Here is an 18,532-nt window from a genome sequence, read left to right on the forward strand (position 1 = left end):
AGATGACGTGTCAACTCTTCCAAAGTTCTCCACAATACGAGTATACCTTAAAATAAGGTTGATTTCATCTCCTTTGGTCCATTGTGTTCCACCACTTTGTTTCCAATTCAAATAGTTCAACCACTTAGAGCGGCATTGCTTCTCGGAACGTGTCCCCACTCGTTCCGCCACTGATGCCCAGGAGACCCCCTGTGTAACTATATCCCCACTTTCTGTGCCAGTAAGTTCATGTACAACATCTGTTAAACGTCGCTCTTCTTCATCAGTCCATTTTCCTAAAAGCCAAATACATAAACCCACGAAGAAAGTCTGTGAGACAACCGGCCAAATACCAGGAAGTTATCAAGGCTCATACGAGACAAAGGCAAAGTTGTCTGCAGACTGGCAATATGACAGTAAGGCACATAGGCATGACACAAAGAGCTGACAGGCTGCAACTTATCTCCAGCAGGACACATCTAGACTTTACTAACCTTTCTCTGATATGTTCTGATACGACAGACAACGGTAGACTGACTGGTCATAGCTTTACAGTAGATAGTAATGCAATAGCTGCAGTCTCTCTGACTGCACACTAACTAAGGATTTTCCATTAGAATGGACTGAATCAGACATATAATACATGGTGTAATAGGTGACAGCAGCTTTTACAGCACACTGCGGACAGATTCGCTGCACTACACACAGGAAACATATGCTTGACATCCAGGCCATCTGCAACTGCCACTAGAGGGAGTCAACTGCACTCGCTGTACGCCAACCTCAATAATAGCACCGGACATTCACAAGCCTCCTCTAGTGGCAGAAGCAGGTAGGCAGGATATTTTTTTTTTACAAGATAATTCCTAAAATTGCTAATTTTAGCTTATTCATGGAATAGGTGATAACTTACTGATTATTGCAACTGCTGGTACCCCAATGGACCCCAAGTACATGGCTCTGAAATGAACTCAGTTTCCTTTGGCATTCACAGACGATGAATGAAGCGGTGACGTGCACGCAGGGCAGTCCGTTTATGTCCGACAGGACATTTCTGAGCCCCATTCTTGGAATTGGTGGGGGTCCCAAAAGTTAAAACACCATTGATGTGCAAGGTGGGGTTTTGACCTCTATGGATAGGCGATAACTGGGAATAATGCTTTAAATATTAGTCTACGCAGCAGGTTGTGAAAAAAGGGACTTTGGTAAAAGCCTGCTTAGATAAAAATACATAATATACTTATGCAACTCAAGAGCAAGACCAGTACAAATCCAACTGAAATGATAACTTTTTAGTGACAAAGACTTGCACCTGTTTTACAGGTTTCTTTCATTAGTCGACATCGATCCTTTACAGATGAGGCACTCCGACCCAGAGCAGCTCCTATTGTCGCCCAGTCATTCCCATGTTTCACACGAAGCCTGAATAAGATAAAAGGCAATCATATTATTAGACTCTTCTTTTGGTGGCACTGCAGAGATGAAACATTGGCTGCTACACAGCTGGTCATTGAGGATTACAGCACTGAGACAGCCGTGACCAGCTGGTTATCTATTACTATACTGTGACCAAAGGATGGCTATTATAGCCGTTATTATCACTGCACACATATTTACATTTGTCACAGAGCTGGCCAATTATCCGTGCACACACATCCCCTTCTCTAAAAGATCAACCCAGTCTATAATTGCTGTGCAGGCAGAAAGAAGAAAAGGATCATTGCCCGTTTCTCAGCCTGGGGACAAGCTGAATGTTGAGTCCTTAAATTTAGAATAGGAATAAGTGTTAAAACATCAACCCCTATAGTTACTCCATTTAGTGAACTCAAAGGAGCAAGATGGATTTAGTAAATAAATGTATTCACTTTCAGAGGATAGAGGTCTGTCCTGGACATGTAACGGGCACACAGATACAGGACTGATCACAGCTACAGCACACTATCACAGCTACAGCACAGTTTCCCAGCTACAGCACACTATCACAGCTACAGCACACTATCACAGCTACAGCACAGTTTCCCAGCTACAGCACACTATCACAGCTACAGCACACTATCACAGCTACAGCACAGTTTCCCAGCTACAGCACACTATCACAGCTACAGCACACTATCACAGCTACAGCACACTATCACAGCTACAGCACAGTTTCCCAGCTACAGCACACTATCACAGCTACAGCACACTATCACAGCTACAGCACAGTTTCCCAGCTACAGCACACTATCACAGCTACAGCACACTATCACAGCTACAGCACACTATCACAGCTACAGCACAGTTTCCCAGCTACAGCACACTTTCACAGCTACAGCACACTATCACAGCTACAGCACACTATCACAGCTACAGCACACTATCACAGCTACAGCACAGTTTCCCAGCTACAGCACACTATCACAGCTGTGGCTTGCAACAAAACTGATAGTACATTGGAAAATTGAAATGGAAATGAGATGATTTATTTACTGAAATCCTAATACCTGCTCATTGGCAAAAAAGCAGCACAATTTATTGCTGAGCTTAAAAAAGTTGTCCAATTAAAACAATTCAGATTCAGATCAGGGAATTTTTATACCCGTTTCAGAAAGGTGTGGTGAGTCGGATGCCCGAACAGCATTCCAATATCTATGGGGCTGCCGAAAAAAGTCAATTTGTGGGTGTGTGGGTCCCAGTGGTTGAACCTCCACAGATCAAAACGTAATCACCTATCTGATGGAGACATGATAGGTTTTTTTTAATCAGACAACCCCTTCACATCTAAAAATATATAGCTTAGGTTACTTACTCTCTCAGTCTTTCAATTTCTGCATGTGTGTATCTGCAAAACAAGAAACACTCCAAATAACCCCATATTCTGATGACGGCATGACAACTAAAGTATCAAACTCCAGGGAATACCATTTACCAAATAAAAGACGTTTAATAATACACTATGCTATACTGCTAGAACATGGTTGCATAATGACATAAACCTATATGCTAAAACTTGGATATCCTTATGATAGCAGATTGGTGCTGGTGCCATACCCAGTGGCCCCACTGATCAGAAGTTACCAGCTCTGGCTCATCAGTGTCAGCAGCCACTACACAACGTACAGAGCTGTGCTGCTCCGCTCTGGTCACAGCTGGAGCTGGTAACATCTGGTATTGATGTATTGATGACCAATAACGTGGATAGGTCATCAATACGATAGTGACTCAGTGCCATAAAGTACACTGTAGGTAAAAGCTCACTGACATGAGATGAGGTTATGTGTCAGAAATTACAAGGGACACTTTGCTCTACAGTATCAAACATTTGCCTAGTCAAAAAAACAGCATGATGGCTCATTCAGACTGCAGATTTAACCTTATGATCTCAGGTAAAATCCACAGTGTATTATAGTAAGGTATATGGATGAGATTTTACAAATCCACGTTATGTTCATTCTTTTGTGAATTTGTTACACTTCCAGAGTGGTATGTGTGAAATCAGTGGTGATTCAGCAACCAAATCCATAGCTACACTGTGTGCAGAATTATTAGGCAAGTTGTATTTTAGAGGATTATTTTTATTATTGATCAACAACTATGTTCTCATTCAACCCAAAAGACTCATAAATATCAAAGCTTAATATTTTTGGAAGCTATGTTCTCATTCAACCCAAAAGACTCATAAATATCAAAGCTTAATATTTTTGGAAGTTGGAGTGGTTTTTTTTTAGATTTGGCTATCTTAGGAGGATATCTGTTTGTGCCGGTAACTATTACTGTGCAGAATTATTAGGCAGCTTAATAAAAACCAAATATATTCCCATCTCACTTGTTTATTTTCACCAGGTAAGCCAATATAACTGCACACAATTTAGAAATAAACATTTCTGACATGCAAAAAGAAAACCCCAAAAAATTTGTGACCAATATAGCCACCTTTCTTTATGATGACACTCAACAGCCTTCCATCCATAGATTCTGTCAGTTGCTTGATCTGTTTACGATCAACATTGCGTGCAGCAGCCACCACAGCCTCCCAGACACTGTTCCGAGAGGTGGACTGTTTTCCCTCCCTGTAGATCTCACATTTTATGAGGGACCACAGGTTCTCTATGGGGTTCAGATCAGGTGAACAAGGGGGCCATGTCATTATTTTTTCTTCTTTGAGACCTTTTCTGGCCAGCCACGCTGTGGAGTAGTTGGAGGCATGTGATGGAGCATTGTCCTGCATGAAAATCATGTTTTTCTTGAACGATACCAACTTCTTCCTGTACCACTGCTTGAAGAAGTTGTCTTCCAGAAACTGGCAGTAGGTCTGGGAGTTGAGCTTCACTCTATCCTCAACCCGGAAAGGTCCCACAAGTTCATCTTTGATGATACCAGTCCATACCAGTACCCCACCTCCACCTTGCTGGCTTCTGAGTCGGAGTAGAGCTCTCTGCTCTTTCCTGATCCAGCCTCTGGCCCATCCATCTGGCCCATCAAAAGTCACTCTCATTTCATCAGTCCATAAAACCTTTGAAAAGTCAGTCTTAAGATATGTCTTGGCCCAATCTTGACGTTTTATCTTATGTTTCTTGTTCAAAGGTGGTCATTTTTCAGCCTTCCTTACCTTGGCCATGTCCCTGAGTATTGCACACCTTGTGCATTTTGTTACTCCAGTAACACTGCAGCACTGAAATATGGCAAAACAGGTGGTAAATGGCATCTTGGCAGCTTCACGCTTGATTTTCCGCAATTCATGGGCAGTCATTTTGCGCCTTTTCTGCCCAACACGCTTCTTGCGACCCTGTTGGCTATTTGCCATGAAACGCTTGATTGTTCGGTGATCACGCTTCAAAAGTTTGGCAATTTCAAGACTGCTGCATCCCTCTGCAAGACATTTCACAATTTTGGACTTTTCAGAGCCCGTCAAATCTCACTTCTGACCCATTTTGCCAAAGGAAAGGAAGTTGCCTATTAATTAAGCACACCTTATATAGGGTGTTGATGTCATTAGACAACATCCCTCCTCATTACAGAGATGCACATCACCTAATTTACTTAATTGGTAGTTGGCTCTCAAACCTGAACAGCTTGGAGTAGGACAACATGTATAAAAAGTATCATGTGATCAAAATACAACTTGCCTAATAATTCTGCACACAGTGTATATAGATGCAGAATTTATGGCTGATCAGCAGCAAGATCTACGTCAGATTTACAACACGTGAACTTATCCTTATTTTTCCCATTTCACAAAGAAACAACAAGCCATATATGTATAGTAAGATAATGTAACAAATAATGATACCATGTCCATTACTAAGAAAATAATTACAATACAAAAATTGCCTTACTTTCCCACATGGTTCCTGTCATCATACATGCGAAGAACTCTCCTGTACACAGCAAAGAGAGGTCGGTTCAAGCCCCAGGCTATTGTCCGGTAGAAATCTTTCCTCTCATCCTTGGACATCTCAAAAATTATTTCAGTTGCATCTTTAATACCATGAGCCTATATAAATGATGAGACTGATCAGTGAAACAAACATGACATCTTTGTGGTAAATGCATGTAAAAAGTTATAGCGGTGGTTGTCTACACGTTTTTATTTTACAAAGGGCTCAAATGTGATGTAAAAATAGTAAAAAGGGCATACTCACCTGCTGATTATCTGTCTAACTGCCCGAGTTCCCCCGACAGTCTCTTCTATTCCTCCTCAGGTGTGGTCGGCAAGTGAACACTGCAGCCAATTAGTGCCCCGGCAGTGAAAACTTCCTGCTCACCGCTGCCACCACTGATTGGCTGCAGGGGTCACAGGCTGACAACACTGGGAGAGGAAGAGGGGAGACGAGTGCGAGATCACTAGGCGAGTGTATGCTTTTTATTACTTTTAGTGCACATGGGGACCTTAATAAATTAAACAGGGATAGACACCGCATTTAGGTATAAAAGACAAGAATATGGCAGGAAGATGTCTTGGCTGTAGTTGCGCCCATTGCTGATTAGCTAAACATTCAGGGTTATTACGCATGAATAGCTTTAGCTGGTTTTGTGTTCATACAGTGACACATACATAGTAACGACTACTAGTACCTTCAGGTATCGTTCAATGTTGCTCATTAAAAGTGAAATTTCCTCCTTAGACCACATGCCTTGCTTCCATCTGTGACCTTAAAAAAGGATAGATTAATATCTGTCATCAAACCATTCTGTGTACAGCAGCTATGCCCTGGACAATAAAACTGTCCCGAAGCAAGATCCGGAATAACCTGGAGATGTGGATGAAAGGCCAAGATGTAGCTTTACTTCTTCATGGGAGAAGAATGATAACTTGGACTGGCAGGTAAAGTTTGCACCAAAAAGGTGGCTGATTTTATTTGCCAAGAGTTCCCCAATAACAACTAAAAATACTGGAACCCTTAAAGCTTATATACAAGAAGGAAAACAAAATTAAGTTATGGAACCTAATCTTGGAACACTAATTTAAGTAGGTGAGAAAGGTGTAGAAATAAAGATTTATTTATGAGTAACCTGTCATTAGATTCCTGTTTCCTGCACCACGGTGATGTCTCCTCCTACAGCCGGCTTTGTCTGAAGCTCTGAAGAAACTTGCTATATCCACCAGACAACTACTAGAGGTCTTTCATGATACGGACACACATTGAACTTTTCTAACACACATGGTGAGGGCAATTTACTTACCATCTCTCACCTTAGTATGCTATTTTTATTCTGTTCTATTTAGCAATCTTGTTTTTATTTCTTAATCTGTGATTCAGCCATCATTTTCCTATGAGACGCTTTGAAAAATTTCCAAAATTGGTAGCAATTTAATCAGGTTGTTTTCAAGCAGTTGTCTTTGGAGTATGGCATTGTCTGTTAAGAAGTTGTTGTGGTGTATGGCACTGCGGATTAAGCAATTGCCATCATTATACTAATAGTGCAGAGATTCTTTACATTGAGATTTCTCTCCCCATCCATCCCATCATCCATGTCAGTGAGGGAGAGCAGGGAATAATCCTCATTGTCATGGCTGGTGTAATGGTGCTTTAAGCATTACGTCTTTCCCGGTAGTGTCCTACACAGGAGATTGTGCTGATGCTGTGTTGGACTCTGGGGGAAAAGTGGGAGGGTTTATGCGGAGACACAAGTTTGTGCTCACTGCTGGCTTGCAGCCCAGTACAAGGAATGAGAGGAAATGTAGTAAAAAGGGAGCAGAGGATTCAGAAGAAGAAGTACAACAATGCTGATACTAGGGCACAGGAAGAGAAGCAGGAAGACATGAATCTTGGCAGAAAAGGTATATAGGCTTATTTAGGAGAATAATCTTTAAGCATTTATGGCAAATACTGTAACTGGTTCAGGGGAGTGGACAACCTCTTTAAATGAAAGGCAAATAAAACTACATCTGTGAATCCTGCTTATGGATGGTATTATCTTCACCAGGCAACACAAAAATGTTTTACCTCCAGATCACTTTCTTAAAGTTCATCATGTGACAAATACAAGGCCATGATGATTTAACACCAAGACCAGAGATTTACCTTTGTTGGTGAGAGAATCTTTGTCTTCTTTGCTGGTGAACCAGGCACGACTGACTTCTGACACCTCATCATTACCTAAAGGAGAGATGTCAGCAAGCTGCTCGTTTTGAAGTATCTAGAAAAAAAATAAAGAAAGTTGAATATTTATCAAACCCATTTTAATCACTTCAGATATTTAGTAACACAATGAATAATGAATTTGAAATTATACATCTTATGTAAACATCTGGAGTAGTGAAAATAAATATTAATGCGTGTATTTTACAAGAATAGAATCCGGTAGTGAAAACATGGAGAAGAAAGACTAAATTACTTGCCGGTAATGGAATTTTCCAGAAGCCATGTCAGCACCACCTTAAAGAGGAGATTCACTATTTTCGGACAGGAAACCTACAGAATAAAAAGGCAAGGCTTCTCCACCGAAGCATGAGAGGACACCACTTAAAGGTAACCTGTCACCAGGAATAACGCTGTTAACCTGCAGATATGGGGTTAATCTGCAGGCTCACAGCGTTATTTTGCTGCCCGGCGCCTGCAAGCACCCAAATGCAATGGAGAGAAAATGATCTTTATTCTCCCCGCCAGCATTCGGTATTTAGTCATGGGGGTGGCGTTGGTGTTGGTTCCGCCACGTTCTGAGTATACAGAGCGGCCCCTGTGTCCGCGCCCCCGGCCCTGACTGACACTGGCTCTACATTGCGGCCGGCTGTCAGTCAGGGCTGGGGGTGTGGTTAACCATCCCTATGGCTGAATACTTAATGCTGGTGGGGTGGGGAGAATAAAGATCATTTTATCCCCGCTGCATGCTGCTGCTAGCAGGCGCAGAACAGTATCATAACGCTGTTACCTTGCAGATTAACTCCATATCTGCAGGTTCACAGCGCTATTACTAGTGACAGGAATAGTTATTTACACCATTAAAAGTGTAAACTTTTTTCTTCTAAACAATGTGTCAATCCAACACCATGAAGGAAACAAAGTGACCACCTATTACCAGTGACCGGAGGGAATATAAGGGTGCTGTCATGGGTTCTGGAAAATCTCATTTCCGACAAGTAATTTAGTCTTATCTGATCACCTATGACCGCACTATCTGAGATTTACAGGGAAACTTTAAACTTCGGGCATGACCACAGCCTGTAGAGCCCTTCTCCTAAAGGAAACATCAGCAGAAGATCTCAAATCAAGTCTGTAGGGTCTATAGAAGTTGCAAGGTGAAGACCATGTCACAGTGTTACATATTTGCTCAATGGAGACAACCGCTTTCTCCGGCCAGGAGGTTGAAATAACCCTGATAGAATGAGCTTTCACGTCTCCTGGAACTGCCCTATTATTTGCAGAATAAGCTTACCTATAATTTCTTTATTCCATCTAGCTAGCGTGCTTTTAGGGGCTTTAATACCTTTTTAGGGCCCTGAAAGGAAATAAAAAGCAAATGACATCTTTACCAGGTTGTTGCAGCTGAGATATACTCTGAGACTTCTCCTTAGGGTACTGTCACACTCTGCAACTTTCCAACGATCACGACCAGCGATACGACCTGGCCGTGATCGTTGGAAAGTCGTTGTGTGGTCGCTGGAGAGCTGTCACACAGACCGCTCTCCAGCGACCAACGATGCCGAAGGCCCCGGGTAACCAGGGTAAACATCGGGTTACTAAGCGCAGGGCCGCGCTTAGTAACCCGATGTTTACCCTGGTTACCATCGTAAAAGTAAAAAAAAACAAACAGTACATACTCACATTCCGGTGTCCGTCAGGTCCCTTGCAGTCTGCTTCCCGCTCTGACTGAGTGCCGCCGTAAAGTGAAAGCAGAGCACAGCGGTGACGTCACCGCTGTGCTCTGCTCTTACTTTACGGCCGGCAGTCAGAGCGGGAAGCAGACTGCGAGGGACCTGACGGACACCGGAATGTGAGTATGTACTGTTTTTTTTTTTTTACTTTTACGATGGTAACCAGGGTAAACATCGGGTTACTAAGCGCGGCCCTGCGCTTAGTAACCCGATGGTTACCCTGGTTACAAGCGAACGCATCGTTGGATCGGTGTCACACACACCGATCCAACGATGACAGCGGGAGATCCAGCGACGAAAGAAAGTTCCAAATGATCTGCTACGACGTACGTTTCTCAGCAGGGTCCCTGATTGCTGCTGCGTGTCAGACACAGCGATATCGTATGGATAGCGCTGGAACGTCACGGATCGAACGTCGTAGCGACAAAAGTGCCACTGTGAGACAGTACCCTTACATCTAAAGTGTGGTATCTCTTCCTTTGGATTTTCAGGATTAGCAAAGAAAGAAGGGAAGGCAATCTCCTGACTTCTATGGAACTTGGAAGCTATCTTGAGAAGATATGCTGGTTTCAGAACTACCCTATCTTCTAGGTTCTGTGTAAATAGAGGATTAACAGACAAAGCTTGAATGTAACTAAAGGTACCGTTACACTAAACGACTTACCAACGATCACGACCAGCGATACGACCTGGCCGTGATCGTTGGTAAGTCGTTGTGTGGTCGCTGGGGAGCTGTCACACAGACAGCTCTCTCCAGCGACCAACGATCAGGGGAACGACTTCGGCATCGTTGAAACTGTCTTCAACGATGCCGAAGTCCCCCTGCAGCACCCGGGTAACCATCGGGTTAGTAAGTGCAGGGCCGCGCTTAGTAACCCGATATTTACCCTGGTTACCATTGTAAAAGTAAAAAAAAAAAAAAACACTACATACTCACATTCCGATGTCTGTCACATCCCCCGCCGTCAGCTTCCCACACTGACTGTGTCAGCGCCGGCCGTAAAGCAGAGCACATTGGTGACGTCACCGCTGTGCTCTTCTTTACGGCCGGCACTGACAGTCAGTGCGGGAAGCTGACGGCGGGGGACGTGACAGACATCGGAATGTGAGTATGTAGTGGTTTTTTTTTTTTTTAACTTTTACAATGGTAACCAGGGTAAATATCGGGTTACTAAGCGCGGCCCTGCGCTTAGTAACCCAATATTTACCCTGGTTACAAGTGAACACATCGCTGGATCGGCGTCACACAGCGGGTGATCAGCGATCCAGCGATGACAGCGGGTGATCAGCGACCAAAAAAAGGTCCTGATCATTCCCTACGACCAACGATCTCCCAGCAGGGGCCTTAACTCTCCATGCCATAGTCAAAGCCACCAGAATGATATACTGTAAGGACCTTAAAGGGAACCTGTCACCCCCCCCCCCCCCAAGGCGTTTTTAACTAAAAGAGCCACCTTGTGCAGCAGTAATGCCGCATTCTGACAAGGTGGCTCTTTTAGTTATTGGTGCTGTAACTGCCGAAATAATCAGTTTTGTAATTTGTCCTAAATACCTTTTCTTCAGTCAAGGAGGCAGGTCTTTCCCCCCTGCTGCAGACGCCACACAACTGTCACTCAAGTCTTCTTGGCGCCGGACGCTCACCGCTGTTTTGAAATGAGCCGGCGCCTGCGCTCTTTTCTCCTGCCTTGGGCAGGCGCAGTGAGCGCTGCCCGTCTGTCCTCATATGCAGTCTAGCTGACTGTGCCTGTGCGGCCGCCCTGCCTGGGAATCCCAGCCCCGCAGTGTCTTCTGATTTATTCTCACTGCGGGGCTGGGATTCACAGGCAGGGTGGCCGCACAGGCGCAGTCAGCTAGACTGCATATGAGCACAGAGGATGGGCAGCGCTCACTGCGCCTGCCCAAGGCAGGAGAAAAGAACGCAGGCGCCGGCTCATTTCAAAACAGCGTTGAGGAGGCGGCGCCAAGAGGATTTGAGTGACGGTTGTGTGGCGTCTGCAGCAGGGGGGAAAGGCCTGCCTCCTTGACTGAAGAAAAGGTATTTAGGACAAATTACAAAACGGATTATTTCGGCAGTTACAGCGACCAGAACTAAAATAGCCACCTTGTCAGAATGCAGCATTACTGCTGCACAAGGTGGCTCTTTTAGTTAAAAACGCCTGGGGGGGGGGGGGGGTGACAGGTTCCCTTTAAAGACATTGAATCCATGGGTTCAATTGAAGCCTTTGTTAGAGCCTTAATCACCAGATTCAGATCCCAGGATGCCATATTTTGATTGGAAGCAGGCTTGGATCCAACGCTTGCCTTAATGAACCTAGAAATCCACCGGTTGGCCAGATCATCTATAATATAATGCTGGGAGCGTTACTCTGTCCGTCCACTTTATAGACTGCGCAAGCGCAAACGCCTGAGCAGTCTGGACCCCACAGAGTGACGCAGCCCAGGAGATCGCGGAATGCGTAAGCACTGAACGCATACCGCGATCTCCGACAGAGAAGCAGGGACGTGCCAGGAGGGTGAGTATGCGATATTCACCTGTCCCCGTTCCACCGCTGCGCGCCGCTCTGTCTTCCGCGTCCTCTGCCTGTGACGTCCAGGTCAGAGGTCACAATGACGTGTTAGTGCGCGCCGCCCTCTGACTGAACTCTCATAGCCAGAGGACCTGGAAGAAAGAGCAGCGCGCAGCGGTGGAACGGGGACAGGTGAATATAGCAAGTGCCAGGGGTCTGAGCCAGCGGCGACTCCGGCACCTGACCCCCATAGCGCGCCGGTGTCCCAGCATGCTCAAGCCCCCGGCACTCGGCGCCCAGCGACGAGAGGTGAGTGCGTCATTTTTTTTTTCTTATCGCAGCAGCATACTGGGCATATTATACTATGAAGCATCTTATGGGGGCCATCAACCTTTATGGAGCAGCGTATGGGGCATATGGATGAGAGCAGCACATGACAGGATGGGTACGCAGGATGGGTGCAGCACATTACAGAATGAGGGAGCAGGATGGGAGCAGCACATGATAGGATGGGAGGGCAGGATGGGAGCAGCACATGACAGAATGGGGGCGCAGGATGAGAGCACCACATGACAGAATTGGGGCGCAGGATGGGTGCAGCACATTATAGAATGGGGGCGCAGGATGGGAGCAGCACATTACAAAATGGGGGCGCAGGATGAGAGCAGCACATGACAGGATGGGAGCGCAGGATGGGAGCAGCACATGACAGGATGGGAGCGCAGGATGGGAGCAGCACATGACAGGATGGGAGCGCAGGATGGGAGCAGCACATGACAGGATTGGGGCACAGGATGGGAGCAGCACATGACAGGATGGGGGCGCCGGATGAGGGCAGCACATGACAGAATGGGGGCGCAGGATGGGAGCAGCACATGACAGAATGGGGGCGCAGGATGGGAGCAGCACATGACAGGATGGGGGCGAAGGATGGGAGCAGCACATGACAGGATTGGGGCGCAGGATGGGAGCACCACATGACAGAATTGGGCGCAGGATGGGTGCAGCACATTATAGAATGGGGGCGCAGGATGTGAGCAGCACATTACAAAATGGCGCAGGATGGAAGCAGCACATGACAGTATGGGAGCAGCACATGACAGGATTGGGGCGCAGGATGGGTGCAGCACATGACAGGATGGGGGCGCCGGATGAGGGCAGCACATGACAGGATGGGGGCGCAGGATGGGAGCAGCACATGACAGGATCGGGGCGCAGGATGGGAGCACATGACAGCATGGGGGCGCAGGATGAGAGCAGCACAATACAGGATGGGGGCGCAGGATGGGAGCACCACATGACAGAACGAGGGCGCAGGATGGGAGCACCACATGACAGGATTGGGGTGCAGCACATGACAGAATGGGGGAGCAGGATGGGAGCAGCACATTACAGAATGGGGGCGCAGGATGGGTGCAGCACATGACAGAATGGGGGCGCAGGATGGGAGCAGCACATGACAGAATGGGGGCGTAGGATGAGAGCAGCACATGACAGGATTGGGGCACAGGATGGGTGCATCACATGACAGGATGGGGGAGCCGGAAGGGGCAGCACCTGACAGGATGGGGGCGCAGGATGGGAGCACCACATGACAGAATGGGGGCACAGGATGGGAGCAGCAAATGACAGAATGGGGGCGCAGTATGAGAGCAGCACATGACAGGATGGGGGCGCAGGATGGGAGCACCACATGACAGAATGGGGGCACAGGATGGGAGCAGCAAATGACAGAATGGGGGCGCAGTATGAGAGCAGCACATGACAGGATGGGGGCGCAGGACGGGAGCAGGACATACCAGGATGGGGGAGCAGGATGAGAGCACCACATGACAGGATGGGGGTGCAGGACGGGAGCAGCACATGCCAGGATGGGGGCGCAAGATGGGAGCAGCACATGAAAGCATGGGGGGCAGGATGGGAGCAGCACATGACAGCATGGGGGCGCAGGATGGGAACAGCACGACAGCATGGGGTGCAGGACGGGAACAGCACATGACAGCATGGGGGCGCAGGATGGGAGCAGCACATGACAGCATGGGGGCGCAGGATGGGGGCAGCACATGACAGCATGGGGGCGCAGGATGGGGGCGCAGGATGGGAGCACCGCATGACAGGATGAGGGCTCAGGAAGAGAGTAGCACATGAAAAGATGGAGGCGCACAAAACAGGATGAGGGCGCATGATGGGGGCTGCACATGACAGGATGGGGGCGCAAGATGGTAGCAGAACAAGACAAGATTAGGGCGCAGGATGGAAGCAGCACATACCAGGATCGAGACCATATACCAATATAAATGCTCGCCACCCGGGCGTAAAACGGGTTCAATAGTTAGTAGTTATATAAAACACTCAGCGCAGATAAATGAACCTTAAGAGTACCAGTGGATAGTCCCTATTCTAGCCTTTCTGGTGGAATTCAAAAATGGTTTTGACCAGTACTCAGTCCTCTACACCTGCCCCTGAGCTGACCAGAAATTCCCTACATGTCCTGCCATATATTTTTGTCATTACTGCTTTCCTCCTCAGCAGCAATGTGAACAAATTTGGCGAAGAATTATCTTTTGAAAGCTTAAGTTCAAATTTTGTGCTGGAAAATGCAGGCTGGACACTTCAGGATGTAGAATTGGACCTTGGAACAGTAGATCTGGAATCACAGACAAGACCCACAGCTCGATGACTGACATAATTCTCATTCAGTAAGCAAACTTGGAGATGAAAGTGGAAATAAAACCTGTGCTGCTGAGAATCTAATATACGATAGGAAACCAAATGCGGTATGGATGCGGTTTTACTTGTCAACGCATTTCGAGGTGATCATGCCTCTTCATCAGGACAAAACACAATGATAGGGTACAACTTGCAGGAATACATAGACTGTACATTAAAAAAGAGGCCTTTTTTTAATGTACTGTCTATTTATTCCCACATTCTGCTTGCTGCTATCCCCTGGGATCCAGTGAACAGAATTTTCTCACCTTCCTGTTCTGTGTTCTGTCTGCAATAAGATCTATGTCTGGAATCCCCCAAAGGTTAACAATCTGAATACTCCCCCTTTCAGTTGGATGCAGATGGTAAACTCTGCTTGCAAACCTCTTCCCCCTTTATGGCGCTGTTAAAGATTAAGATCTGTTCAGACAGTGTCATTTTTAAGTTGCTGCACCTCCTTAAAATAATGAAAATAATGCAATCTAAGGTGATCAAAACATGTGTCCCAAAATAATATCAATAAAAATGGCAGTTAATCCCCCAATGAACAATGCCGCACACAGCTGCATCACTAAAAATTAAATAAAAAAAACAAGTGGAACTCTCTGCCGTATGATGTTGTAATGAGTGATTCATTAATTAAATTTAAGAGGGGACTGGATACCTTTCTGGAAAAGTATAATGTTACAGGGTATATACACTAGATTCCTTGATAAGGCGTTGATCCAGGGAACTGGTCTGATTGCCGTATGTGGAGTCGGGAAGGAATTTTTTCCCCATGGTGGAGTTACTCTTTGCCACATGGGGTTTTTTTGCCTTCCCCTGGATCAACATGTTAGGGCATGTTAGGTTAGGCTATGGGTTGAACTAGATGGACTTACAGTCTTCCTTCAACCTTAATAACTATGTAACTATGTAAGTTTAGTATCACTATAATCGTACTAACACGGACAATCTAGTTCACAGGATATTTTTATCTCAAAATAAAAAATATAAAAACAAAACCCAAAAAAACAAAGATGGAATTGAATTTATTCACCATTTTAACACACTATGATTTTTATTCTCTTAAATAGTAAATTACCCCCTTCCCTAGCACAGATTGTGGGCATTTAACCCCTCTGATGCTTAAGTCACTAGTGACAGCGACATTGAGGAGCATCGTGCAGGGAGTGGGCAATGAGATGCGATCGTGTTGTCCTGATAGTCTCCATGGAGACACCAGGATGCAAGATGGCCACAGAGTCCTTCAAGGAAGGTGGCTTCTCAGCGCGTGCTCAGAGCAGGACCCGAGATGCCTCCTTCACTGCCTGTCAGTTGTTCCTCCCACGTTCGGCAGTGCAGATGCATTGCAGAACATGAGATCAGCTAGCTGACGTAATACAGTGATGTCCCTTCCTAGGACAATGTAAAAAGTAAAAAAATAGAAAGTGTAAAAATATTGTTTGCTTTTTTTAAATCCCCATGTAAAGAAAAAAAAAGAAAAATATTTTTACAAAAAATACATTTATATATATGAAAAGATAAACAGTAAAAGTACACATATTCACATATTTGGGTATGTAACGACTCACTCAATAAAACTGTACCACTAGTTAACCCCTTCAGTGAACAACGTAAAAAAAAGGCAAAAAACAATGCTTTATCATCATACCGCCAAACAAAAAGTGCAATACAAGACGATCAAAAAGACGGATGTAAATAAAAATGGTACAGCTGTAATCATCATCTTGTCCCGCAAAAAATAAGCCACCATACAGCTCCATCAGCAGAAAAAGAAAATAGTTATAGCTCTCAGAATAAAGTGATGCAAAAGTAATTATTTTTTCTATAAAATATTTTTTATTGCGTAAAAGCGCGAAAACATAAAAAAACTATATAAATTGTGTATCTCTGTAATTGTACTGACACGAAGATTAAAGCTGCCTTAGCAATTTTATTACACGGAACACTATAAAAAAAAAACACAAAAGGCAATTTCTGAATTGGTTTTTGTTCATTCTATCTCTGAAAAATCGGAATAGAAGGCGAAAATGGTACCAATAAAAACGTCAGCTCGTCCTGTAAAAAACAAGACCTCACATGACTCTGTTGGTCGAAATATGGAAAAATTATAGCTCTCAAACAATGGTGATGCAAAAACTATTTTTTGCAATAAAAAGCGTCTTTTCATGTGTGACAGCTGTCAACCATAAAAACCCAATATAAATCCGGTATCTCTGTAATCGCACCGACCCGAAGAATAACGCCGCCAAATCACTTATACCATACGAGGAACAGCGTAAAAAATAAATAAAACCAATTCTTCATATGCTGTTGATTTTTTTCATTCTGCCTCCCAAAGATCACAGTAAGGCTTGGCTTGGTGCACATTTATCCTGCGCCCTACGCTGAGCGCTTACACCATGGTTTCCGTGTAAATTTATGAAATATGTGATTCAGACAGAACCCCTGGCGGAAAATTACCTATAATGAGGCAGATGGGTGCACTGTGGATGCCTTCTGACTTGTGATCCGTCAGTGTCTGTCTTTTTAGGATGGCATAAAAGGGCCTTCGGCCACAATTTTGTGCACTTCTGAAAAGGACACCACTGAACAGAGGCCAGACAGAGTCCAGAGTGACTCTGCTGCCTCATTATAGTGAATGGATTCCTCGGGGGTTTCATTTGAATCATGTCACTCAGAGATTTAGATGGAAACCACAAAGTAAGTGCTCAGCATAGAGTGCCGGATAAATGTGATCATAAATGCTATGTAAAATGTTCCCAATAAAAGCTTCAACTCAATCCACAAAAAAGCAAGCCCTCACTTAGGTCTGTGATCCATTAACGGAAATATAGGGGGCTTGCTCGTTACTGGTAGAACAAAGGCTCTGGAAAAGCTAAATGGCTCCTAACCCCCCAAAAGAAATTCAGGAAATTCTCCGCTCCCAAATCCAAATGCCCCCCCTCCCCTCCCTTCTGAGCCTCAGTGTGCCTAAACCACCTATAGCACCCACATGTTTGGCATTTCTGTAGTGATGAGAGCCCAACTAACTTACAGGTGCATGTCTCCAGAAGCAGGAGCTGGATATAACGTACTGGTCCCTACAACGGGAGTTTGAAATTTTCACTGAGCAACATCCACTGCTGCTTGTTTCTGGAAAACACCCATGGAGTCATAATCATCACTACATCTGTAGATAAATTCCCACAGGGTTATAATTTTCAAAATGGGGTCACTTGAAGGGGGATTCTGCTCTTCTAGCATTTAGGGGCTCTGTATATGGAGTCCACAAACTATTCTAGGAAAATCTGTGCTACAGGAGGCAAATAGCGCTCCGTCCCTCCCGAGTCTCTCCATGTGGCTAAGCAGTACTGTACAGCAACATAAGGGAATTGCCAAGTTCAGTAGAAATTGTGGGACAAATTTTGGTGCTATTCTTACCCATTTTCCAGTATGAAAATGTAAAACTTGGGGCTAACACACAATCTTTGTGGTAAAAATGTAAATTATTTTACCTTCACTGCTCAATGGTATAAAAGTCTGTGACACACCTGTGATGTCAATATACGCACTGCACCCCTAGATGAATTCATTGAGAGGTTTAGTTTGTAAAATTGGGGTCACTTATGGGAGATTCTGCTGTTCTGGCACCTCAGGAGATCTGCCAATGTAACATGACACCCTCAAACAAGTGCAGCAAAATCTGCACTGTAACATGGCGTTTCTTCCCTTCTGAGCTTTGCACTGTGCCTCAAAAGTAGTTTTTTTACGACATATGGGCTACTGGTGAACTCAGGAGAAATTGCACAACAAATTTTGGGGTCCATGTTCTCCTGTTACCCTTATGAAAATGCTAAATTTGTGGCTAAAAAAAGATTTATCTGGGAAAAATGTGATTTTTTTATTTTTATTTTCACAGCTCTACGTTATAAACTTTTGTGAAGCACCTGTGGGTTCAAGGTGCTCAATACACATCTAGATAAGTTCCTTAGGGGGTCTAGTTTCCAAAATGGGGTTACTTATGGGGTTTTTTCACTGTTTAGGCACATCGGGGGCT

At 45.0% G+C, this 18,532-nt stretch overlaps 1 protein-coding gene across 2 annotated transcripts in view; it reads right to left on the reverse strand.

Annotated features, from left to right (window-relative positions):
* The window catches only part of DMTF1 (cyclin D binding myb like transcription factor 1), a 61,865-nt gene that overhangs the window by 31,882 nt on the left and 11,451 nt on the right, over positions 1 to 18,532 (reverse strand). For both annotated transcript variants that reach the window (XM_077264642.1, XM_077264641.1), the window contains exons 4-9: positions 7,485 to 7,599; positions 6,034 to 6,110; positions 5,295 to 5,452; positions 2,768 to 2,800; positions 1,292 to 1,401; positions 47 to 275 (exon numbers count right to left, since the gene is read on the reverse strand). In XM_077264642.1, the coding sequence (XP_077120757.1) occupies positions 47 to 275; positions 1,292 to 1,401; positions 2,768 to 2,800; positions 5,295 to 5,452; positions 6,034 to 6,110; positions 7,485 to 7,599 (722 nt within the window). The remainder of the gene's footprint in view (positions 1 to 46; positions 276 to 1,291; positions 1,402 to 2,767; positions 2,801 to 5,294; positions 5,453 to 6,033; positions 6,111 to 7,484; positions 7,600 to 18,532) is intronic.

The sequence above is a fragment of the Ranitomeya variabilis genome, chromosome 5, assembly GCF_051348905.1.
Source record: "Ranitomeya variabilis isolate aRanVar5 chromosome 5, aRanVar5.hap1, whole genome shotgun sequence".
Taxonomy (NCBI): Eukaryota; Metazoa; Chordata; class Amphibia; order Anura; family Dendrobatidae; genus Ranitomeya; species Ranitomeya variabilis.